This window comes from Cornus florida, unplaced genomic scaffold, assembly GCF_030987335.1.
Source record: "Cornus florida cultivar Cherokee Brave unplaced genomic scaffold, ASM3098733v1 CherokeeBrave_3.0.0_Hap2_Chr04, whole genome shotgun sequence".
Taxonomy (NCBI): domain Eukaryota; kingdom Viridiplantae; phylum Streptophyta; class Magnoliopsida; order Cornales; family Cornaceae; genus Cornus; species Cornus florida.
This window is the reverse complement of record NW_026775574.1, coordinates 37,419,338-37,445,815: the sequence shown is the minus strand read 5'-3', so window position 1 is coordinate 37,445,815 and position 26,478 is coordinate 37,419,338. Positions and strand designations below refer to the sequence as shown.

The following is a 26,478-nucleotide window of genomic DNA, read 5'->3' as shown; positions in this document are numbered from 1 at the left end:
CTAATGTAATATCCATATGTTTACATTTTATTTGTTTTCTGTAAATAAAAACATTATAGATGAAACAACTGTGCAAGAGCAAATAGGAAATCCCCAAGAAGAAAGGAAGGAGAGCAACCACCTCAACACAAGAAAGGTAAGAGGCTACAACTGATAAAACAGTACCAGACAACCAAATCAAAAAAGGAACCAAGCCAACTGAAAAATCCATTACTCTTTGATATAGCATATAGGCATCTGATAATGCCTAAAACAGTTATGTCACGAGTATAAGAAGGAAATGAAAAGAAATGATAAACAATACGGATGAGAATTTGAACAAATGTCCACCCTCAGATACATCAATTGCAGAAAACACTTCAATGGCATTTAGGAGCGGCGCCAAAGTTATGCCCTCTGCCGGAGAAATAATCACATTGGATGAACCATTGACTGGCACAAAAAACAGTGTTACCACATGGAATTGATTATACGACGAACTGTTAATATTAGGGATATCTGTAACAACCATTTTGTTGTTGTCTATGTAGATTTCAACGCTGCTAGTTTGATTTTGTGCCAACCGAGAAACTGGGTCCATGAAATAGAGCACAAAGTAGGCTTGTACTGCTGTTCTGGGGGAAAAATCGATGGACAAATATATAGAGTCTGTTAGATTTTGTGATTGGATAGCATATCCCATTACTGGCCATGGTGGTCTGTTTTCTCCCAACAAGAAATAATGAGATATGTAGTTGGCATGGATGTTGACATAATTTGACAATTCTTTGGATTTCCAAATCCGGTTGTAGCGTTCTGCACTGGGATCTATACTTTGCCTGTAAATTCCATACCCGTACATCCCAGCAGTTAGTTACCATTAGCACGGGGTTCCGTAGGATTGTGTAATTTGGAAATGCACTTAAAAAAATGACACAGGAAAAAAGTAGTAGTTTGTTGTTTTGAATATGGTAAAAAAATGAGCTCTCTGGTAATGTATAAATATATTTACCTTAAGTGTGTTTTTTGGGTGTGAGGTAAATACTCTCATGCACACACAGGAATGCTCCCTCACCTCTCCTTTGAGGAAGGGGAGGTTATACTAGCTAGGCTAATGGCCCAATGGTTACCTTTAAGTTTATCAGGGCTGCAAATTAAATGCATATCACAGAGAAGAGAATTAGAAGTCAAATTTACTTACTCAACACTTGTATCTGCACCGTAGTTAATCCTGCTATGAAGGTACAAAGTTGTGGTGTTGTCCATCCATTCATAAGCATCAATAATGTAATAAGCTTCAAGAGATGTAATGATGGGAACATCACTGTCCATAGTACGAATCAAGCACACCCTAACTCGCGACTTCTTTGTTACGTAAAGCAGTTCATAGTAGATCATCTCTTCGCTCATGGAAGTCGTTACATTTGCCCATAAGTTCCCATCTATCTCTAAATAAAAGCTTGGTGGATTTGAGAGACCATCGTAATTGCCATAGTAAAAACCTGCTCGAAAAAAATACTTGGCATCTACGTCATAGAAGGGTAATGTATAGCAGTTCTTGCGGCCTTTGGGGAAGAAACGTAAGGTATTCATCTGAAATTGAGTGTGGCTGGAGGAGAGGAATTTGTTGTCTCCAGTTTTAATGAACTTTTCATCGGTTTGCCACAGTATGTAGCTTTTATTGGTGTCGGGGGTTTCACTGTATGCTCCACAGTCTATGCACAAGTCCTGGAACCTACCTGTGATCATATACTATATAGATTATTAGGTTATATATAGAGATGATTTGATAAACATGATTAAGCCAACTACTGATTGAGCCTTACCATATGAAGAAGCCTTTGGTGCAAAAAGCACCAGCAAGAGCACCGCCATTGTTTTCCATCGATCCATGGAGAGAGAGAAAGAGAGGGACTCATACATTGGAGTTTTGGAAAATGTTCAAACATAAGTAGGCAATTGGCAAAGGACATAAAAAATGAAGTAAAGTGTGATGGACCAATTACGCCGTTTATGTGGTAGCCATAGATATATATATATACAGTTCACATCAATGTCACCATAGACTTTTGATACTATGTATTGAAGTTGGCACATGTGATATTACATTTGATTTATTATGTTGGCCGGCCTTTGGATGTTGAAGTTAATTCCTATGTATTTGGGTATTACATCATATTTGCCTGCAACGGTGACTGTAACACATAACATTTGGTATTTGCCATAAAGAACACTCCAATAGGATTTCTTTTGTTTATTCTTGAGTCGCCAATACCTACTTGGTGTAAAGTGGCCAATTGGAAGCACATTTGGCATATTCTCTTCCAAAAATAATCCAAGTATATTGACAAAGTGGATTATACTTATATATATCTCATAAAAACAACAGTTTTTGGGAGCTTAAACCTCATACATATCACTCATGGACCTGGAGACACATACTGAAGCTCTGGGATACAATTCAGTCTCTCATCAGATACATAGTTGGAGATGGCAGAAACGCCAATCTCTGGCTTGACCCTTGGTTCTCAAACGAAGCCTTAATCAACAGACTTGGGTGTAGAAATCGTACTAATTCAAGGATAGACAAACTTGCCACAATTAGCTCAATTAATATTCAAAATAGGCAATGGAACATTCCTCACTTCTAATCTGAAATTATTCTTGATATTTCTAACCCGTCCTCTCTCCCTCTCCTCACTCAAAACCTGGACAAAAGTTTTTGGATCCCTTCATTTTTATCCTCATTTTCCTTCTCTCACACAATGAGAATTTTGTGTGGCCTAGTCTGGTTCAAGGGGAACATAATTTCGTGTTATGGATGGGCCAAATGGCCCTCAAGATCAAATTCTCAACTCTTGACTGGCCTTCCACTTTCTTCACTTCCCTACAACCCTAATTTCCTTCCACTGTGCTTCCTCTAGCAACCCTAAATTCCTACCCTTTGAGCTTCTCTTTGCTATCACAGTGTATTATATTTGGCAGGAGAGGAATTTCAGAGAATTTTGAAGTAACAATTAAGATAGTAACTTCAAGTATCTAATCTGCACATATCTGACATTCATATAAATTTTTAAATACTTTAAGCATGTAATAACTTGCCAAAATGCTTTAAATTAACTTTGTAAGTATCTGTAGTCCCTTCAAGGACTACTGTAATCGCCAGTAATGCCTAAAACATTTATTATGTCACAAGAATAATAATCACATGAAGAAAAATGATAAACAGTACTGATGAGAAGTTAAACAAATGTCCACCCTCAGACACATCAATTGCAGAAAACACTTCCATGGCATTTATGAGTGGGGCCAAAGTCGAGCCTTCTGCCGGAGAAATAGTCACATTGGCCGAACCATTGACTGGCACAGAAAACAGCGTCACAGCATGGAATTGGTCATAAATATAACCATCAATATTAGGGATATCGGTAACAGCCATTTTGTTGTCGTCTATGTAGATCTCAACACTGCTAGTTTGATTTTGCTCAAACCGAGAAACAGGGTCCATGAAATTGTAATGTTTGTAATTTATTTGCACATGTATACATATTTGTGGTGCAAAAGAAAATTCGAAGAAAATGGGGTTTTAAAATTTGGTGGTGGAGCCCACCTTGCACTTAAAGGAAATTGTGGCCAAGAGACCATTTGGTCTTATCGTCCTTCTCTCTTCCTGTAAGTCTCTCTCTCTCTATCTTGTTCTTCATTTTTCTTTTTCTTTTTTGCTACAAAAAATTCAAGTTTCAATTACTTCCTCATATCTTGGAGTTTTTGGGTGCCGTTTGCGGCAAAACGGACGAGATCTACGTGTGAGTACAAACAATTAAGAATTCTGAAAATTTGGACCCATTTGAGGGTTTTCTACAATTAAGAGGTAGGGGTGCTCTAATTCATGTTTTCTTTGATCTTTTGTGAATTTTCCCCTTTAATTTGATTATAAGCATGGTTGATTTTAGCAATTTTGCCTACGTTGTTGTGGTTGTATGTAATTAAGGTGATGGATGTATTATATGTGTTAATTGAACCAATGATTATGATTATATACTTGGTGGTGAAGATACATGCTTAGTATTGACATTTTAGATGCCCCATGATTTTTAATTGTTAAGAAAAGTGATACTGAAATTGTGAAAATAAATGTTAGGATTTCCCTTAATAATGTGATCATGATGTAGATGGAATGTATGGGATTTATTGTAAATTTTTCTTGAGAAACTGCCATGATGCTAGATATATGATGTGCACCTCAATGTGTGTTATGTGTAAATAATATATGTCTGTATGATTTGTTGATTGGATATGGAAAGCATGCTTTTGTGATAATGTTCCTATTTAATATGTGTAATTGTAGAAATTTTGTTGACTTAAAGTATGCTATAAATTCATGAGAAAATTCTTCTTTAGTATGAAATGTTGTTAAGCTTTGATGATGTAAAAATTATGGTAAATTGTGAAGCATGAAGCATTCATGCATCCATTGGGAAAGAAAAAAAAAGAAAAAATATTTTTTTAAAAAACCAATGAAATTGTTTTGGGGAAACATTTTTGAAAGTGTTTGTGAAAATCGGACGCCTAGGAGGTGCCTAGTGGTCCGTGGTGTTAGTGTAGTCTAGAGGGGAGTATGGTTGAGCTAATTAGGCCGGATGCGACGCTTTGGAGGTGCCTTGTGGTCGTTGATAGTTGGCCAATTCTCCTTTTGTGACGCCTTGGAGGTGTCTTGGGTCGGATTACACTAACGGTTTAGAAGTTGAAACGGAAATGTTTCAGAAATGGGGAGCGACATGAGCATGGCATTGCACTTCATTGGCATAGATGGTGTATTTGTGACTTGGATGACATTCGTGTTTATATTGGATGTTGTGGTTATGGCTTACATCCCCGATATAGTATGATCCCATTCTCTTGTTTTATATTATATACGTGGATTCACGGGATTATAAGAGATGTGTCTTAGACACTTCCTACTGAGTTTATGCTCACCCCATCATTTTAACATTTTTCAGGTCACGAGAAGGAAGTGGCGGACGACGTTCCTCCACAGGTTTTGATGGGTTAGTGAACTGTTTGACATATTTTGTAGCTATGATCTCATATTATTATTATTATTATTATTATTTATAAACCCTTGAATGACACATATATTATGTATTAATATAGGAAAGGACGGTAACGTCTTTAGTTGACCTCGTGTTTGGGTAAAGACCTGGTTAGCGATTCGGACCCTCGGATTCAGGTCGTTACAAATTTGGTATCAGAGCAATGGTTCGAAAACCATTAGGACGACAGGTAGAGACCTACCTAGGGTTGTGTGGAAAGTGGATTGCATTGTTTATGTGCTTATGTATTAAAGTGTTTGTTACATAAGAAACATGTTTAATTGCTTATGTGTTTACGGTTTTAAAAGGCATGCTTATTTGCTAAGTGTTCACATGCTTAAATGTTTAATTATTAAAATGTGTGTTATACGATAATGACGATGAAATATATAAATAATTGAAAACATATTAATTATGATATAATGACAAGTGTGATTCAAGTGATAACGGCAAGTGGTAGGCACGGTGTGTGCAATTTTATTTTAAATGATAATGTGGCAAGTAGTGAGCATGGTAGGTGCAAGCATGTCTCATATAGTATTGTGATGGTTATTAGACATGATTATGCAAGTATTTTTTTAAAAATGAAAGACGGGATGTAAAAAAAATAATAATAAATAAATAAATAAATTTAAATGATGGGACATGATTGTATCATGGTATGGAATACGGTTATTATATATATATGTATACATGTATAGGAGTAAGCGGTTGAGCATGGATGGTTGTGTGGGTTTTGACCTGAGTAGGTGAGGAGCTCGGTTGCTCCAGGGTTGTTTGGGGTGCCAGTTCTTATCAAACAAATGGCGTTGGCTTCTAGCTCGTGGATTGAGCTATTCAGTGTGTAGTCATTGTGATTATCTTGTTACATTTTGTGCGGTGCTTAGGGCACAACTTTAGAACGAGTTTATATTTCATGGCATGGTGTCTTTGTTATGTGTGAGTTTCATGCATCGGTGGATGGGTTCCTGTGACCGTGGAGGTTAGGTGTGCGAGTGAAGGTTTTGAGGGAGAAAAGTATATGACCTTAGGAGGTTAGTGTTTGTGACTTGCGTCACAGTTTGGTGCGGAGGTTCTTTTCGAACCGATCGTGGTAGGTGTGACAGAAGTTGTTTGAGTCACGAATATAGCATATGGGTTATAGATGTGTATTGCGGGGATTCTAGTGCAGTCTAAGAAAGTGTGTTGGTTACGGTTGGTTGAGAGGTGATTTTTCATTTCGAAAAGTTGTGGGGTGTGCTATGGGTAATCGACTCTCAGTTAGTCGGTTGCATGGCTCGATCGATGAGCGGGGTTTTGGGTTGGCGCGGTTGTCTAGAGAGTCTTGAGGTGGTGTATAGTGGTTAGTTTTAGCTGTGTGGTGCAGGATTGCACAATAAGGCAAGGTAGTATGGGGTCATTGGAGTGTTTGGTTGTTTGCGGATGAAGTGATAGTTGGTGAGCATTATGTTATCAAATGAATTGTGTTTTAGAATTTCAAAGCTGTGGATTAGGGTTATATTTCATATTGCGTCTGCAGTACCAGGAGATAGTGCTTGTTGTTTGAGGATTCGAAGAGATAGACTAATGATTGGGTGATTGGGATGAGGTTGATCTTGTAGGTTAGTTGGTAGCCCCATTTGATTTTTGTCGGGCCAAGAATGTTTTAAGGAACGGGAATAAGGAAAAGTAACGATATTGAACTTAGGGTATGAAGTTTCCTTGTTTGGATGCATAGATCGCTTAGAAAGAGTGGTTTGATGTTGTCGGTTAAGCGTTAATGATTGATGGCATCGTTGATGGTATTGAGGTGAAAATTGGGTGTTGATCGTTTTGATATTTGTGCTCATTTTGTTTTGAGGGTTTGTCGGCATGATATTGTCGTGTGGAGGTTCTTTTCTAATGATAAAAGTGGTTGTTGTGGGGGAGTATCGAGAGTAATGCTTATTCTTTTGTTATGATGGTATTATTTTAAGAATGTTTGAGGAAGAATCACTTGGTAGTGGCTTGATGATAATAGAGGTTCGAATTGTCCTTTGGGAAGAATGGTAATAGAGGTGTTATAGTGTAATGTTTAGCGCCGATGAGCAAAATGGTTTAAGGTATGATCCGAATATAGTTTGGGGATTATTTGTTGTGTGTTGTCAGGTAGTTGATGAGATTGTGCATCGGTTGAGGCGATTGGGGATTGATTAGTTTTTAGAGTTAGTGAGGACGATGTTGCCAAATAAGCACCTTTTTGTTTTGACGAGTAGTGGGTTGATGTGATTGACGTCACGAATCTTGTGCATGGTGTTCGAGGTAGTGTCGCCTGGGAAGGTAGAGATGGAATGGGTGGTAAAATGTCGTTTTATAGCATAGAAGTTGTCATTTAGGAGTGACTGTATCTAGGTAGAATGGGATATGGTGTCCGATGGGTTGCGATGGTTTCTAGTGTTGGTATGTTGTGAACATTAATGCTCTTGTCTGATGGTTGTGTTGTGGATTGTATCTTAGTACTCAACGAATGGGTGGTATGGATCTGATTGGCTTTGGTTAGCATGGGTGTTGCGGAGTATCGTGTGCGAGGTTTCTGTGTTGATAGGGTATAATGGTCCATTAGTGGCGAGGTCGCCTAGAATTGAGTTCGTAGTTCCATACGGGTATCCATTTGGTTCTTCTCTTTGTGTGTAAGGAGTTTAGTTCATCTCAGGTGAGATTGGGTGTCCATGGTTGGACAAATGGTGTGTAGCATGTGATAAGGTGTCGGGTGCATTCAGGTGTGAGTCGTCAGTCTCTTATGAAAGCGGGCTTTGTTACCCTTTTAGTTTGTTCTAGTACTGGCAAGGATGTCGTTTATCGTGAGTCTTACTTTCTATTTAGGAGTTATGTGCATGTGATGTTTCCGTTTTTCGCCATTTTTCTTTTTTCCAAAATTTTGTCGTTGCAAAGGTATTTTCGTCATTTTACGTTTTTTGTACTGGACACTGTGGAGAGTGCCGGATGTGTCGAATAGTCGGTTGGGGCATTCCATTAAGTAAGGAGCCCTTAGAAACGCAAGGTTTGTAATCCTTGCATTTTTCGTTTCGGGCCGGACAGTGCCGTGTGGGACCCGCAACCAGTATTGTTGCATATGGGGATTTTGGTTGGGTTCATTGCATTTCATGCATTTTATTTTATGTGATTTATGTGGTAATTGTATGGTGGTGCATTTATATATATATATATATATATATATATATATATATATATATATATATATCTATATATGTGGTGTAAAATGAAAATACGAGAAAAAAGGAAAAGATATTTCAAAGTGGTGGGACCCACCACTACCAATTAGTGGTCTAAAGACCACACTTTCTCCCTCACTTTCTCTCTCCCTGCTGGTTCTCTCTCTGATTCCCTTTACCTTGCTTTTTCTTTTCTTTTTCATTCAAACTTCAAATCTTGATTCCATCTTCAATACTTGGAATTTTTGAGTGCCGTTTACGGCAAAACGGAGTGCACTGCGAGCTCTACGCGTGAGTACCAGCAATTTCAGATTTTGTGCAACCTAGGGAGTCCGAAAATCTTGACCCATTTTGGGGGTTTTGCATAATTTCGAGGTAGGGGTTCCTAATCCATGTAATCTTGTTCTTTTGTGAGTTAATCTTTCATGAAATGTTGCTTAGCATGATAAATTTGTATAGAATCTAACTAATTGTTTGATTATTGTATATATGTTGATTTGTAACTATGTGTATTAATTGATCTATGTGAAAAGCATGCGTAAGTGTTGATTTTTCGTATGCCTATCATGCTAGATTTTGATTGTATGAAAGCATGTTAAAGCTTCCTTGGAATTACTTGTGAACTATGCTATGTTAATTAAATTTGAGTTAGTTGTTGGATGATGAACGTGGACATGGCATGATGCATCCATGCACTAGCATTGGGTATGAAAATGGGGAAACTTGTTTTGAAATGAAAAAGGGACATTTTCTGTGTGAAGTTTTGATAAAGTAGTTTTAAGAAAACCCGGTCGCCGCGGGGTCACCAAAAGGCCGGTGTGTTAATATAGCCTAGAGGGAACTAGGGAGATTGCCCTAGAGTGGTTAAGCTAGCTGGGCCCCAAATGACGTCGCGGGGGTACCAAGGATCAGGGACACTAGCCAATCCTTCTCTCGTGTCGCTGCGGGGTCACCAAAGAGCGGGTTATATTAACAGTTTGAAAATGATGGATTTGAATGTTGAAAATTAGGGAGCGACATCGGCATGCATTGCATTCCATAGCACCATATTGTTTATGTTGAGATTGGTTGTTACGTGGTACTTTCCCGACATAGTATGACCCCATTTCCTATTGTCCTATTCCTTGTTTGGATTCACGGGGATACAAGAGGTGTGTCTTAGGTGCCACCTACTGAGCAAATTGCTCACCCCATTATATTTAACATTTTTTCAGGTCATGGGAAGGAGGTGGCGGATGACAATCCACCACAAGTTTGACGGAGTACTTGAAGTCCATTATTTTGCTATTTTTGTATTTAGGCTATTCTTTGTATATCCACTATTTTGGGATTGTATCTAAGCTAACATACATGGCCTTGTAACCTAAGTATGAGAATTAGCTTTTATTTGATGTAAATGGGATTAATGTAAAGACTTTGTAGAAGCTTATGTAATTGAATCAAACGATGTTATAATGTGATATTGTGTTGGTACTCTTATCTATGATTGTAGCATGAATCATTTCTGGATGTTGGGATAAGTTTAAATCATTCCATAGCTACTATTTCAAATTTTCAGTATCTCCTCAAGTGCAGCTTTTCAGCATCAGGCCTAGGGCTCATCAGAGCCATTTCAATCAACCGAAATGGCACATCGGTCTACCGAACCATTTGCATGCTCTCAGGATCTCCCTTTTTGGCCGACCGAAACGGGGTTTTGGTCGACCGAACCTCTTTCATGCTCTCAGGATCTCTCTTTTTGGTCGACCAAAATGGGGTTTCGGTTAACCGGTTCGGGAGGGTTTGCTTCGGCCGACCGAAGCTCCACTTCGGTCGATCGAAGTGCACCTGTTTTGTTCATTTTGCTCTTTTCTTCAGGGTATCCTATTCTCGACCTTTGAGATTTGTTTTGAGCCTTTGTGAAAGCCTAGTGATGATCATAAAGGTGATGTTTTGACGCTAAAAATGACAAGTTTGACGTTAAAAATGCCAAGTTTGACCTAGGTGACCTCGGGTTCGAGTAAGGACTCGGCTAACGGTTCAGTCCTCCGGGTCCGGGTCATTACAGGTTTGGTATCAGAGCATTTTATTTGAAAATTCGAGGCGCGACAAAATGGTATCAGAGCATTTTATTAGAAAATTCGGGGTGCGACAAAATGGTATTAGAGCATTACATAGGATGCTGTTTGCATTGTTTACGTGACTACTTGCTACGTGTTTTATTACTTAAATAAGCATGCTTAACTGTCTATGTGTTTACATGCTTACATGTTTATGCTAAAGTGTTTCTTGCATGGTTTTGCATGCTAAGTATTTGTACGGCATCATTTTATGTTGAGTCGTCCACGGTGGACCTTGGTATCATTTCATTAAATTGTTTTCTCGTTTTATAGCACGATGTCACGGCGTGAGGAACCCAAGGAAGTTGGCCATAGGCTAACAAGGGGTGATGTTGGCAAGAGCTCTAGCTCCACTCCGGCTGAGCCAGTTGATGAGGATACACTTTTTAGGGATTTGATTGCCCCAAGGGTTGTTCCTACAAGGAGGAATAATGTTAAAACACCCGTTGAAGAGGGTGAAAGCTCGGCGGAACTTGCATTGAATCGCTTGTTGTAGAAGGTGTAATGACCCGATCATTTTCCTTCCTTTTCTTTTTCTCAGATTTTCACGGATATTTTTTTTCCGTTGATCTTTTCCTTTCCGAGTTCAGTTTCTTGTCATTTAGTGTCATCTTGAATACTCGGAGATGGTTTCCGAGACTCTTTTCCCTGGATTGACGACTTCCTTTGAGGACCGAGTCATTTTCACATTTTCACTTTTGTGACACTATTCACCTTTCGTCTTTTTCTCGGTTGTCACTTTATTGGCATAACCTCACTTTTCGTGTTCGGATTTGATTCCGGTTTTACATGCATCCACGATATTTAAATTCTATACTATGTGTATTTTCATTTTTGTAGAAAAGCATACTAAGTGTTTACTTTTCTTATAAATGGTATAGATGCATAACTTTTTTGTAATATTCTAAACTTTTGGGGTTTTTGTGTAATTAAATAAAGTAATTATTTTTCGTCTTAGGGACCATTTTGCAATTTAATTTGGAAGATATTTTGAAAAAAGACCTTTTTGTAATTTTCGGAAAGTGTGACAAGTGTCACACTCTCATTGGTCCACTTTTTGACATTTGTGTGGAAACACTTTGATGCCTTGGATGATGACATGTGGAGGGTGGAGATTGAACCACTTGTTGGCCTAGGATTGGACCACTTGTTGGCTTGGATGGTTGACAAGTGTAGGCTTAGGATGAAGCCTACAATGGATGCTTGGATGAGTGACAAGTGTACACTCCAAATTAAGTCTTGCAATTATTTTTGGGCCACTTTGGGATTATGGTTTTAAAGAAGGGTTTTTGTGCAATTGACCGTAGATATGTGTGTTGACCATGGTGTAAGAGCACATAGTGAGTGGAGGATTTCTATTTCCTCCACTCACACTTAACCACATTATTTCATTATCTTCCTTACAAAAAAACCCTAACCTCCATGGGTGGAGCTTGAAGCCTTAGGCCTTGACCTTGATCTTTGAGACCCTTCCACTTACCTTAGACCATAAAGCTTGGAATACTTTTTGTTCCCCTCATCCTCCTCTTTATAACCCTTGAAGGGTTTACCATTTTGTGTTGATTTGCCTTGGATTCTAGAGAGACACTTCTCTAGTGAGGTAGGGGGAGTTATAATTTATTTTCTAAGTGGTTTTATTTGCTTTTGTATGAATATATAAGTTGTAAGCATGTTCTTTCGTCAATTTGAGAAATAAATGATGTATCATAGTTGCTTATAACTCATTTTAGACTTGGTTTATGGCATGGCCATAACTTGATCTTTGATATATATTAATTTGGGATGATTTAAATGAGTTTTCAAATCTAAAGATTAGATGAATTTAATTTGGTTTAAATTCTACTTAATTATACCTTGCTTGTATTCCAATTTTGACTTGATATATGGCATTGCCATGACTTAGTCCTTGATATATATTTATTAGGGATGATTTGAACAACTTTTAAAAATTTGAGATTTAATTAATTTAAATTAATTAAATTCTATATGATGATATCTTGCTCATTTTGCTCTTTTGATTTGATATATGTAATGAGCATGATATGTTGTTTAACATATAAAAATCTGAGATTATTAGATATTGATTTGAAATCTAGATGGAATTAGTTAATTAAATTAGCTAATTTTCATTATTATGTTCTTATGATTTAAATCAAGTTTTGAAGTGATTTATGTTATGATCATGATAGGTACTACAACATATATTAAATTAAGCATGTTTAGATGAGAAATGAAATCTAGAGAAATTAGTTTTATTAAATTAATTTCTATCCTTGTTGTGTTAATGAGTTGAGTATGAATTTCATGTTGATTACATGTCTAAGTCTTGATTTTAAACTTATGTAATACTTGTGAGGTTATGTCCCTATTATCGAATAATATTGTTATGAAGTATGATAAGTTGCATAATGATTATTCAACAATTAGCATGCCATTGTAGTTGTGAACTAGAGCATGTATTATGTTTCCAAATTCGGTTGTGCATGGTGGATAGTTGATTATCTTGTATATACATGATATATATATACGTTGTTGCATAACTTGTTGATTTTGGAAACTTGGGGATGTCGTTGTTTGACTACGGCTAGGGCTTGGTTCTAGTACGGGGGATTGTCCCTCTACAGTCTAGTGCGCACATAAGGCGGTAACCCGTGGACTAGTAACCCTAAAGTAACTATGTTGTCGGTCTGATCCGGTGTGACGTCCAAGTATCCACTTTATTTGATTTCGCATTTAATTTCAAGTTGATAGCTATATGACGTTGTAACTTGTTGTTCCTTATTTGATTTCCTATTTTAAGTTTCAAAATGTTAACTTGAGAATTTGTGCTTTATGCGTTGTATTGGAAGTTCCAATGTTGGTTAAGTTGCATCGATATGGTGATTTGTGTTTTAAAGGTTCAAATGTAGCTTAGGAATGAACCTATAGATTCATCTGGAACATAGACGTTAGGTGGCATGATCCACTTAAGTTGTTTTCGTGTTTTAGATTTCAAGTTGAGGACTTTGAGAATCTACGTCTTGTAGCCTTGTTTGACATGCTTCTTATGTCGTTTGAAATTTTGTACATGATGTGATTTATGTTAGAAATGTTCTAAAGTAGCTTAGGATGCTCCATGAGTTTAACATTTGACATAAACGTTAGGTGGCATGAGACCCCTTTTGAATTGTTTCAAGTTATTGTAAAAATCTTTAAAGAAATCGAGTCGATGCATGCTCATTCTCTACGAGTAAACTTGTTTATTCACCCCGAAGTTACTGGGGGTTTTATTCAGGTACGAAGACTTGGTTCGTGATGATCATCATTGCTTGGATGATTGTGGACTCGAAGGCTTTAATTTTTGTACAGGTTGGCTTGAAATGCCACTTGTAGCCTTAGTTTTCAAAATGTGTATATTTGATTCCAAACATGTAATGTGTACATGAGTATACTCTTTGCTATGTATATGACATGTATGTTGGTTTAACTTAATAGTTTGTCTATGGAATATATGGAATTTCAAGGATTGAACATCATTTGTAATGACATGCCATGAGGCCTTAAGGCCATCTTTTGTTTATTTTCCTTGATTGATTAAAAAAAATCACCCTTAAGCATGTTCCAAACATTTGAAAATAATCATTCATGTTGTCTAGGTTCATGATACTTGGTTTCCTTGCCTTATTTCCGCATTTTGAAGGTACTAGTCCGCGCCATTGCTGCATTTGGCGGGCCCCCGCAGCATTCTAGCGAGCGCCCGTGGGGTTCTACCACATTTGGCGGGCCCCCGCAGCTTTTGGGCGGGCGCCCGCGGTGATCTATTCCTGCTCCAGTCACCTTCCTTCAGAGGGCCATATCTCACTCGTTTTAACTCCAAATTGGTCCGTTCTTGAGTCTAAACTGACCGTGTCGAAATAAGCTTTCCAATTGTACTAATTAGAGCTTCAGATTCCAATTGTAACTCAAGTTATTCAAGGAGGTAGTGTTAGGATTTGGTCTGAACCGGAAGGGGGTTTTTCTTTCCTTGACTTCAAGACTTGATATCTTCTTCGTCCGGACTCCGAATCAAGTGATTCTTGAGTCCATCTTGATTATTTTTTTTGTTAGCTTTCCAATGGTGTCAACCATTCATCAAAACTCCATCTGTAATGAGAGTTATTCCAGCTTTTGTAAGATAGGTTCGTGGTAACTCTTAAGCGGAGAAGGCTACTTGGTTTTAATTTCATATCTTTTCCGTCCGGACTCAAAATCAGGCGATTCTTGAGTCTAACTTTGTTCATTTTTCGTTTTCTTTCCAATGGTAGGCTCGGTAGCATCCATTTCTTTATGAAATGACCATTTTCCCCCTAGGTTCATTCTTGTCCGTTTTTGAAACATCGCTTCCGCATTTGTATTTCTTGGGTTTCGTGACCTCATTGAGGATCACATTGGTGTCCTAGAGACGTGTTGAATCTCTAGAGACCTTTATTTTATCTTTTGCTTCCGCATTTTGGATCCGCTTCAGGTCATCACAGGACACACTGGATTGAAAAATCCAGGGTCATCACAGAAGGCCTTGATGGCCACAATTGTTTCTCATCCGCATTCGATACCGTAGCCGGTACCACAACCGGTAGTTCAGGTTGAGGAAACACCAGCACAGAACCGTCTCAAGATTATTAAAGGGTTTTCTCAGTTGATGCCAGTGATGTTTGAGGGTGGTGCGGATCCAATGGTAGCAGATGACTACATGGATCAAGTGGAAACTCAATTAATCTCTATGGATGTGACGGATGATCACTTGAAAATCATGCTAGCCACCTACAAGTTTTCTAAGGATGCCAAGCTTTGGTGGAAGTCGGTTACAAATCAGTATAAGGTTGAAGAGATGAGTTGGGATATGTTCAAGGAGTTGTTCTACGAGAAATATTTTTCGATCACCAAGAGATGGGAGTTCAAAGACCAGTTCGTTGGCCTTATCCAAGGCAATATGTCGATAACAGAGTACGAGAACAAGTTCACCTTTCTTTTTCGCTTTGCTCCAGAGATAGTGAGCAATGAGGTTGAGAAGACTAAGAAGTTTGTTTCCGGTCTTCATGACCGAATGAGGCCGTTGATAATGGCACAGTACCTCAAAGTTTACCTGGAAGCAGTGGAAAGGACATTAATGCTAGAGGCGGAGGCCAAAGATAAAGACGTAAGAAGGGAACAGTGGAAGCAAAAGAGGAACGCATGATCATCTTTAGAAGGCTTTTCAGGGAAGAGGAACAGGGGTGGTTCGTTTCAGTTTCAGGGGCAGCAGTCTGCACAATCCGCTCCTACCACTCCTTTGCCAGCTGGGTCTGATAGGAGTGGAGTCATTTGTTTTCAATGTTAGCAGCCTGGACATTACAAGTCCAGTTGTCCTATGAGATCGTCTTCAGTTTCTTCAGCTCCGAGGGCTTGTTATGGGTGTGGCCAGTAAGGTCACTTGATTCGAGACTGTCCGAGTCAGGGAGCAGGCACCACTAGTGGCAGAGGGTCACGGCAGAGGCCGTCACAGTCGGCTACAGGTCAGTCAAGTTTCAGACCACCGCCACCACCACAGCCTGCCATGTCTTCTCAGGGTTCACGACCAGTTAGGAAGGATACTCCTACTGTGTCAGTGCAGCAGTCTGGTGTTCAGATTGGCAGTTCTCAGGCACAGGCACCGCAGGGAGGTGTCTTTGCACTTGCACTGGCTGATGCATCTTCTGGTCTATCAATTCTCCGAGGTATCTTTCCAGTGTTTGGTTCTTGGGCTCGTATTCTCTTTGACTCTGATGCATCTCATTCCTTTTTATCATCATTTGCACTTGCATCAGGGTTAGAGGTTAGTTTCATGGATCGGGCGTTATGTGTTGATACACCAGTTGGGGTTTCAGTGTCCTTGAGCCGAGTTATGAGGGACTATTCCATTGTGATAGCTGGGCGGACTTTTGTATTTGACCTTATCCTCTTAGAGATGACTAGCTTTGACGTCATTCTTGGGATAGATTGGTTAGCTTCATTTCATGCTACGATTGATTGTTACAGAGGAAGGGTTACAGTTTTCACTCCTGAGGGAGACTGTTTCTTTTTCGTGGGAGATCGGAGTGATTCCCACACTTCATCGTTTTATAGAATTCGTGGACGGAGTCGTGGTAATTACTTCTTGGCTAGTCTTTTAGCCGAAGAAGATGATGTTGTGGAAAAAGTTTATCCGGCAGTTGTTCATGATTTTCTGGATGTGTTTCCGAAGGATTTGATAGAGTTGCCTCCGCATCAAGAAGTGGAGTTCACTATTGATTTGAGGCCCGGTACTGTGCCGATTTCTAGGGCACCGTATCGTATAGCACCAATTGAATTGGAAGAATTGAAGAGGCAGCTTGATGATTTGAGGATGAAAGGTTTTATCCGACCAAGTGTGTCACCGTGGGGCGCACCGGTCTTGTTTGCCAAGAAGAAAGATGGTTGTTTGAGGTTGTGCATTGATTACCAGAAGTTGAATCATGTCACCATCAAGAACAAGTATCATTTGCCAAGGATAGATGATTTGTTTGATCAGTTGAGGGGAGCCAGTTGCTTTTCGAAGATTGACTTGAGGTCTTGCTATTATCAGTTGCGGGTTAGGGATGATGAAATCCCAAAGACAGCGTTCCGTACACGGTATGGGCACTATGAGCTCCTTGTTATGCCTTTTGGCTTGAGTAATGTGCCAGCGGCATTCATGGACTTGATGAACTGCGTCTTTCACGATTACTTGGACCAGTTTGTGGTAGTTTTCGTGGATGATATTCTTGTGTATTCACGGACTCGGGAGGAGCACGAGATCCATTTGAGTATTGTATTGCAGATATTGCGGGAACACCGATTGTATGCCAAATATGAGAGGTGTGAATTTTGGCTACAAGAGGTGAAGTTTTTGGAGCATGTTGTTTCAGAAGGTGGAGTATCGGTTGATCCATCGAAGTTTGAAGCTGTTTTGAATAGGGAGTAACCCAAGAATGTATTTGAGATCTGCAGTTTTCTTGGCCTAGCAGGTTACTATCGGAGATTTGTGAAAGATTTTTCCCGTTTGGTAGCGCCTATGACCCGTTTAACCCGGAAAGGAATCAAGTTTGTGTGGAATGAAGCCTGTGAGTCATATTTTTAGGAGTTGAAGATAAGATTGACTACAGCCCCAGTGTTGGTGATACCTGAGCGTGGTTTGGGTTATGTGATCTTTTGTGACACTTTACGTGATGGTTTGGGATGTGTATTGATGCAGGATGGTAAAGTAGTGGCTTATGGGTTTCGATAATTAAAGACTCACGAGCTTAACTACCCTACTCATGATTTAGAGTTAGCGGCAACCGTGTTTACTTTGAAATGTTGGAGACATTACTTGTATGGTGAGAGATTCGAGGTGTTCTCGGATCACAAGAGTTTCAAGTACCTTTTCTCCCAAAAGGACTTGAATAACAGACAGAGGTGATAGGTTGAGTTCTTAGAAGACTACAATTTCGACTTGCAGTATCATCCGGGCAAGGCAAATATGGCAGCAGATGCCTTAAGACAGAAATCTCATGGAACTTTGGCTAGTTTGGCCATTCGGAAGTGGAAGATACTTAAGGATCTAGCAGAGATGGGATTGCAATGTTTTGATGGTGATGTTTGTAGTGAGTCGGCATTCTTGTTTAGTCTTGTGGCTCAGCCTACTCTTGTCGGACGAGTGATTGAGTCACAGAGACAAGATTTAGATTTGGATGCCATTCACACCTTGATCTCCAATGGTGAGACAGTAAAGGACTGGACCTTGCATGCAGATGGAGGTCTACGGTTCAAGGGTTTGTTGGTGGTTTCCATAGTTTGTCGTGAGGACGTTCTACGGGAGTTTCACACTTCCCACTTTGCAATTCACCCAGGTGGTATCAAGATGTATCACAATTTAAGACGTCAGTATTGGTGGAACGGGATGAAGAAAGATGTTGCACAGCTTGTAGCTAAGTGTCTTACCTGTTAGTAGGTGAAGGCAGAGCATCAGAGACCGACTGGTTTGTTGCAGCCAATGCCTGTAGCGCAGTGGAAATGAGAGCAGATTACTATGAATTTTGTGATAGGTCTTCCAAGGTCACGGAGAGGCAACGAGGCTGTATGGGTCATCATTGATAGATTGACCAAGACGGCTCACTTTTTGCCTATTAAGGCAACAGATGATGCAGAGGCACTTGGTGTTCTTTATGTGAAGGAGATTGTAAGGTTACATGGAGTCCCTGTAACCATTGTTTCTAATAGGGATGCCAAGTTCACTTCGAAGTTCTGGGAAGGACTCCAGGCAGCGTTTGGCTCAGCGTTGCTCCTTAGTACGGCATTCCATCCTCAGACTGACAGCCAGGCGTACTATCCAGATATTGGAGGATATGTTTCGGGCTTGTGTGCTTAATTTTGGAGGTAGTTGGGAGGATCACCTACCACTCATTGAGTTAACCTACAACAACAGTTATTAAGCGAGTATTGAGATGGCTCCATTTGAGGCGTTGTATGGTAGACCTTATAAGTCTCCTGTCTGTTGGATTGAGGTCGGCGAAACAGCCGCCTTAGGACCCAACATTGTACTCGAGACTACTGAAAAGATTAAGTTGATCAGACAGAGGTTGCTTACAGCTCAGAATCGATAGAAGAGCTATACGGATAGACGGAGACAACCGCTATCTTTTGAGGTAGGAGACCACATCTTTCTTCGGGTTTCTCCTTAGAAAGGGTTATTGAGGTTCAGGAAGAGTGGCAAGTTGTCGCCACGATTCATTGGACCGTTTGAGATTTTGGATCGTGTAGGAAAGGTTGCCTACAGACTTGTTTTGCCACCACAGATGGACAGGGTTCACAATGTTTTTCATGTGTCGATGCTACGGAAGTATGAACCAGATCCCTCTCACGTTTTGGATTGAATTGATGTGGACATTAATGAGGATGTCTCCTATGAAGAGGGACCAGTGCGAATCCTTGACACACAGCAAAAGGTGTTAAGGGGCAAAACGATACTGTTAGTGAAAGTTCTTTGGAGGCACCACGGAGTCGAGGAGACTACTTAGGAGCTTGAGCAGGAGGTTCGCTCCAAGTACCCGGCGTTGTTCTCTTTCCCAGGTATGTCTTGATTTCGGGGACGAAATTTTTTAAAGTTGAGGAGATTGTGATGTTTCAGTTTTTCGCCATTTTTCTTATTTCCGGAATTTTGTCATTGCAAGGGTATTTTCGTCATTTCACATTTTTCGTACCGGACACTGTGGAGTGTGCCGGATGTGTCGAATAGTCAGTTGGGGCATTCCATTAAGTAAGGGGCTCTTAAAAATGCAAGGTTTGTAATCCTTGCATTTTTCATTTTCGGGCCAGACGGTGCCGTGTGGGACCTGCAACCGATATTGTCGCGTATGGGGATTTTGGTTGGGTTCATTGCATTTCATGCATTTTATTTTATGTGGTAATTGTATGGTGGTGCATTTATGTATATATATATGTGGTGTAAAATGAAAATAAGAGAAAAAGGGAAAAGATATTTCAAAGTGGTGGGACCCACCACTACCAATTAGTGGTCTAGAGACCACACTTGCTCCCTCACTTTCTCTGTCCCCGCTGGTTCTCTCTCTCATTCCCTTTACCTTGCTTTTTCTTTTCTTTTTCATTCAAACTTTAAATCTTGATTCCATCTTCAATACTTGGAATTTTTTAGTGTCGTTTGCGGCAAAACGGAGTGCACGGCGAGCTCTACGCGTGAGTACCAGCAATTTCAGATTTTGTGCAACCTAGGGAGTTCGAAAATCTTGACCCATTTTGGGGGTTTTGCATAATTTTGAGGTAGGGGTTCCTAATCCATGCAATCTTGTTCTTTTGTGAGTTAATCTTTCATAAAATGTTGCTTAGCATGATAAATTTGTATATAATCTAACTAATTGTTTGATTGTTGTATATATGTTGATGTGTAACTATGTGTATTAATTGATTTATGTTAAGAGCATGCATAAGTGTTGATTTTTCGTATGCCTATCATGCTAGATGATGAGCGCCGAAAAGTGTGCATTTAAACCCGTTAAGCTTAAGTATTCTAAGACCTTTATCTATCTTATTTTCTCGGTTTAGATTGATTACGTATTATTTCCATTTTCAGGCACTTATCCCTAAAATAAGCTAACTCAGCCAAATAAGAGCATAATTGAAGCAGTCTTGAGATAAATCAAAGAAATGAGCAAAGTGGAAGCAAAATGAAGCAAGTGGTGGAAATTCAGCAAGTTCGATCGATCATGGAATTTCTTCGATCAATCCAACTTTGATTGATCTCAGCACTTTAAGATGGATCCAAGCTATTTTTTCCTTATCCAAAGATCCCACAATGTTCAATCGATCCAACATTTTTCAAATCGATCGAAAAGATTCCATCTTATCCAATTGTACCACCCCACCTACCACTTTTGTATATTTCCCAAAATATCTCGAAAATATCTCAGATTTGTCTTTATCCAAAAAGGCGCCGCTAAGAAGGATCGATCCAGCCAAAGTTTGATAGATCTCAGCCATATTCGATCGATTACCACAATGGTTCGATCGATTGAACTTCCTCAAGTGCGAATTAATTCAATTTCCAGCTCATTAAAAGTTATCTCATAGTCCAATCATTGGAGGAGCCTTGGTGTACGAGCCTAGACCATTGAGTGTGACAGTTGACCTACCTATATAAGGATTATGAGTCACTTTTACAAGGAAGACTCTACACAGATATTTTTCATATTCTTAGTGAGGAAGAAAAGAGGAGAGGAGGCTAGAGACACATTCTTGGGAGTTCTTCCATCCACCAAGAAGAGGAGCAATTTCTACCATGGAGATAGCCCTTGAGGGTTGGAGGACACCATCCATGAGTGGCTAAACATCCTCTTGGGACTAGAGTTAGCCCTAAGCATGCTTTCTGCATCTTGATTTATGTATTTTTGAGGGATTTGTGTTGTAATACATGTTTTGACATTTATATATATATAGATCTTGTTTATTTAATGATTTATGTAGTTTAATTCTTCCAATTGAGCATTTCATTCTATCCATATGTCTATGTATGCTAGAATAGATGTTCATGTGTTTATCTCTAGGTTTTGTGTTGTTGATGCATGTCTATGTGTATTGATGCTATGAATCTAGAGATTGTCAAGGCATAGTGCTTAATGGAATGCTCTTGTGATTTATTTGATGGTTCATACTCATTTCTTGATGGATTGTACCTATCCCTTAGTTTAATTAGTTTAAATTCATGTTATTAGCTTAGTTGTAGTGTAGTTGTAATGTAGTTGCCTTAGTTTCTTAGATAGGAGGACAATCCATGCTTGTTGTTTGATGTTCTATGCTTTTGAATGCAAGTAGCACATGTCTCTAACCTTGTGATGTGTTTGGATTGTGAGTTTAATGGAAGGAATAATGGCTTAGTTTGATATATTGTGCTTTTCACTATGTTGCTTAGACAATATATACTTAATTGGTCATCCATGCTAATTGAAACAACTAAACACACACACACAAATATTGTAACACATGTTTCCCCCTCATTAATTGTTCATTAAGTGTGTAGAAAAACTATGCTTAGTGGTGACCTCTAAATCCCAAGATATCTCTCTCTTATTTTCTCTATATTGCATTTAATTGTTTGTTTTAATTTACATTGCACCTTAGTATAATTCAATCACCAACCAATCTTTGATCACTCGACCTACTAACCCTAATCTTGATTCCACAATCAATACGACCCAACAATCCCTTGGGACGATCCCTACTTGCCCTTGCTACATTAGTAGTAGTAAGAGGTAGTAGTGGCACTTCATAAATTTAAAACTTAGCCACTCTCACCTTAGCACACTTTGCAAGCTATGTGGTAGACGACGACCATAGTTTTTGGCACCGTTGCCGGGAATTGATTGAAGGCAACGTCGTATTTGTGGAAACAATTAGGAATTAGTACTCTTTTGATCGTGTCTTTACATTATTTTCATTTTCATTTTGGTTACTTATTGTGTTGGTTCTTGTTTGACTAGGTACATTGGGCTAGGGAAGTGAGCAAAGGAGCATTCCAAGCAAAGAAGCTAAGCAAAAAAAAAAAAAAAAATTGCAAAGCTAAAAGTTGAAAAATAATTTGAAGTGCCTAAAGACCCTTTGTGAGCTCTTCATAAACTCAATCTCTAGTTAAATCGTCGGCCCGCGTGGAGGCATTTTATTTTTCTTTGCATATTGTTGAAAACATGGGAGTATGGGATCATCATATGTGGAGGAAGTTTGTTGATAATTGATTTGTTGCGAAGGTGAAGTGATTGTTCATTGTTTGTTGCTTGTTTGTGTTTTGCTTGTGCATGCATGGTTGTAGATCATTGAAACCTACTCTTGTCCCATTTGATTTTAATCTTGAATCCGTTGTTCGTAATCCTAAGGGAAGAGGAAGTTCTATTCAATCCATTTCATCAATAGAAGACCATCATGAAAACCATGTGGAGGACCTTGGTCACATAGACCAACAAAGTATCATTCACCCCAATGTGCATCATGACAATATGCAAGTTCCATTAGGCATGCTAAGGCCACTCATTCACCTACCACCACAACAACAAGGCCAAGTTCCATTGGGAATGCCTAGGCCAATGTTTGCTCCACAACCTCCCATAATTCAAGGAAATCAAGGTGCCCATGTTGCACCACCAATTGTTAATCCTCCCCTTACTTTAAGAGAGAGATCACTATGTGCCTAATGAATATAATGCACCCATATGCATTCAATTGCCACCATTTAGAGCACATCACTATAAGATCAAACCACAAACCATTCAAATGCTTCCTAATTATCATGGACTTCCAAGTGAAGAACCTTACAAGCATTTGGATGAATTTTTTGAAGTATGTTCCACCGTGAAATACACGGACATGCCGGAAAAGGTCTTAAGGCTTATACTTTTTCCATTCGCCCTCAAAGACAAGTCAAAATATTGGTTCAACAATCTTAGGCCTTTTTCAATAACTTCTTGGGCGGAAATGCAACAAGAGTTCTTAAAAAAGTATTATCCAGTTTCTAAGACCAATGCCATGAGAACTTCAATTAGAGAGTTTTCACACGGGGATGGGGAAATGTTTCATGAGGCATAGGAAAGATTCAATGAATTGCTTAGGAAATGTCCACATCATGACATGCCTAAGTGGCAATTGGTTCAATACTTCTTTAAGAGTTTATCTGACAACTATAAAGGCATGGTTGATGCTTCCATGGGTGGCTCTTATATTGATAGGCATGAGGATGATGTGTGGCGTCTTTGTGAAAGTATGAGTGAGAATTCTTTGCATCGATCTTTATCTTCCAAGAATGGTAGAAATTCAAGTGGAAGGAAGAGTGTTGGCTTACATCAAGTCGACCACTCCAATGAAATAGCCGCTGAGATGAAATCCTTATCTCAAAGGTTTGACCAATTCTTGATCAACCAAAATTCGGCAAATCAAGTGTCTTCCTTCCCTAACCATTCTCATCTTTCATCCAATGAGACATGTATGACTTGTTCTAGTGTTTTACATTCTACTTCCAATTGTCCCCATGGACATGTGCAAAGTGAGCATCATAAACAAGTCAATGCAGCATTTGTTAATCAAGGGAACAATCCTTATGGCAATCACTATAATTCTAGTTGGAGGAATCACACGAACTTCTCTTGGAAAAGCCAAGGGGAAGGCTCAAACCCTCCCCAAGGTGGTTTTCAAGGGAATTATATTCCACCTCCAATGCAAGGCCAAGGATCCCAAGGATTTAGATCATATCAATCACAAGGAAACCAATTCTCTAATTCTCATTTTCCAAATCAATCATATTCTCAAGGAAATTCTAGGAGTCCCGCTTTTGAGGAGAAAGTTTTGACTGCTTTAGGCACTCTAGAGGCGAACACTCAATTGCTTCATTCTCAACTAAACCACACAGCTGTAGAAAGAGCAAGATATGTTGTTTTTACTTTCTTAGTACATTTTGCTTACTTTACACAAAGGGTATAAGTTAGCATCAACTCAACTCAACAAAGCTATTTCCCAAAAGGTATTTTGAGCATACATGATGAGAAATTTTACATGGTTCGAGACTACATGATCCCGACTAATCACAACTCGACACGCAAGCAAATGTGTCAATTTTTAATCAGATTTTTGCTTAAGTGCCAAGTTGTGATTGGCCAGGACCATGTAGTCCTGGACCATGGAATAATTTCTCCATACAATGATACATAACTTCAAAGGAAAATTATAGATGTTATGGTAATCTATTACAAAATTTTATCAGTAACTATTGAAAATTATTGCTTCTCTGTATTTGGGCGATTGCCATGAGGAGCACTGTGAATGATTTTGATGGCAAACCAAATAAATGTTAGTGTTAAGTACAATAACTTGTGATTGAAGTATGATCATTTAATTACTTCTCATAATGCAGTTGGTTATGGGTTATGAATAATCCTCCCTCTGGCGAAGATCGAAGTCATTAATACCAAATAAGCAAATACTCAAACGAATTTGGGAGAACCAAAAAATAAAAATTAAAAAAATAAAAATAAAAAAAGGGAGAACATGTAAGAAAACGCAAAAGACTCACTCCTTTTGTCCTGCAGTAATCAATATCCGTCCAGCAATTTTCATCCTTGACTACATCGGCTGGCCAGTACCAGCTCGGAGTGATCGCAGATATGGATGAGGTCACCACCACTCGCCGGACCCCAGCTCTTTGCCATTGTTGGTCCCTTTAATCGCCAGGTCCAATAGCTCCTTCTGCCAGTCATAGCAAAAAACTGAATATATATATATATATATAAACAGACGTGTGTACATTGAATTGGGCACGAACCTCAGGATCATGAACTTGATCGACAATACAGGGAGATGCGAGGTGGAAGACGCCGTTGGCGCCAGTGACGGCGGCGACAATGGAGTCGTAGTGGAGGAGATCGATCTGGAAGAGATGGAGACGCGATTGTGCGCCTTCTAGGGCTTCGAGATGCTTAGCTTCTTTTTCATCCTCTAAGAGAAGGGGAAAAAAAAAAGAGAGAGGAAAATGGAATTAGGAAATACAATTGAATTGATATGTAGAAAGGAGAAAGGGTAAAGAGAGAGTGTAACTGAGATCTTTGACGGTGGCGTGAGCGGCAAGAATACATAAAACACAGTTTCTTTACCCGACATTTCCTCCTCTCTCTCTCTCCCTCCCCTCAGTTTCTCACTCTAGTCTCCACCACCTCTCCAGTCTCAGCTGGCTGTTCTTAGCGACGGCGAGAATGCGGATTTTGCCATTTTCTCTATATATTTAGACAAGAAAGAACATGTTAATTATGACAATACCTCCGGTCTAATATATCTTTTATTTTTAAAGTTATTTTTAATCATATATTTTTTTTTATATTTATGTATTATTTATATTTTATATTAGATGTCTATTCTGATAATTTTAATTAAAATTTTTGAAATGAACATTATTAAAAGTTGGTGAAGTTTGGCATATTTCTCCTTTTCTGATTTGGTTTTTTTAGAATTTTGGCATATTTCTCCTTTTCTGATTTGGTTTTTCAGAATTTTTTAAATAGCTTCTGTCAATGGTAATTGAATATTTACTTCTCGGATTTTGTCCCCCATTGAACTATATTTTCAGCTTAGACAAAAAATCATTAATAAATAAATGCACTAGTTCTTTTTAGTCTAGAATGGGCTCAGAAATTAACTAACAGTGGATCCACTTGATGTCATTTTTTTCTTTTTTGGTCATGTAACTTTCGGTTCCAATAAGAACCAAACTCACCTAAAATATCATTTTTCAATAATAAAAATAGGTATTGATTAGACTTTGGTAGCATCTTTTTCACTCAGATCTATAGTGAAGATTGCCCAAGAAACTGTTCATCTAAATACACGTTACACATTCATCCAATAAAGGGTAAGAATATTCCTTCATCCTTTCTCCAACTTGGGAGAGTGATTGATATTCAATCAAAACACAAATTCAAAAAATCCAACTAGGACATTATCCAGTAGCCTAGTAGTGTTCGAATTACAAAAACATGTAATCGTTTTCATAATCCGGCAGCACTATCTCCTTATACTCGAATTCAGCTCAGGTTGAGAGGATTCCTGGGTAATAACAGTCCC

The 26,478-nt window shown here is 39.0% G+C and overlaps 2 protein-coding genes and 1 pseudogene across 3 annotated transcripts; 1 reads left to right on the top strand and 2 right to left on the bottom strand.

Moving 5' to 3' along the window:
* On the bottom strand, window positions 1–26,380 carry LOC132303154 (uncharacterized protein At1g24485-like). 2 transcript variants are annotated; one of them, XM_059800294.1, is made up of 6 exons: window positions 25,459–26,380; window positions 25,187–25,359; window positions 24,938–25,110; window positions 1,806–3,701; window positions 1,181–1,731; window positions 1–818 (listed from the first exon to the last, which is right to left on the bottom strand). In XM_059800294.1, the coding sequence occupies exons 4-6, from the start codon at window positions 1,950–1,952 to the stop codon at window positions 257–259; spliced, it is 1,260 nt and encodes a 419-aa protein (XP_059656277.1). In that variant the 5' UTR covers window positions 1,953–3,701; window positions 24,938–25,110; window positions 25,187–25,359; window positions 25,459–26,380; the 3' UTR covers window positions 1–256. The 2 variants fall into 2 exon arrangements, with proteins under 2 accessions (XP_059656277.1, XP_059656278.1); XM_059800295.1 differs by having other exon boundaries at window positions 1,181–1,718.
* Window positions 15,029–15,556, top strand: LOC132304906 (uncharacterized). The gene has a single exon (XM_059802607.1). It carries the CDS (start codon window positions 15,029–15,031, stop codon window positions 15,554–15,556), a length of 528 nt encoding a protein of 175 aa, XP_059658590.1.
* Window positions 23,406–23,504, bottom strand: LOC132305748 (small nucleolar RNA R71; annotated as a pseudogene).
* Window positions 26,381–26,478: the final 98 nt, after the last annotated feature.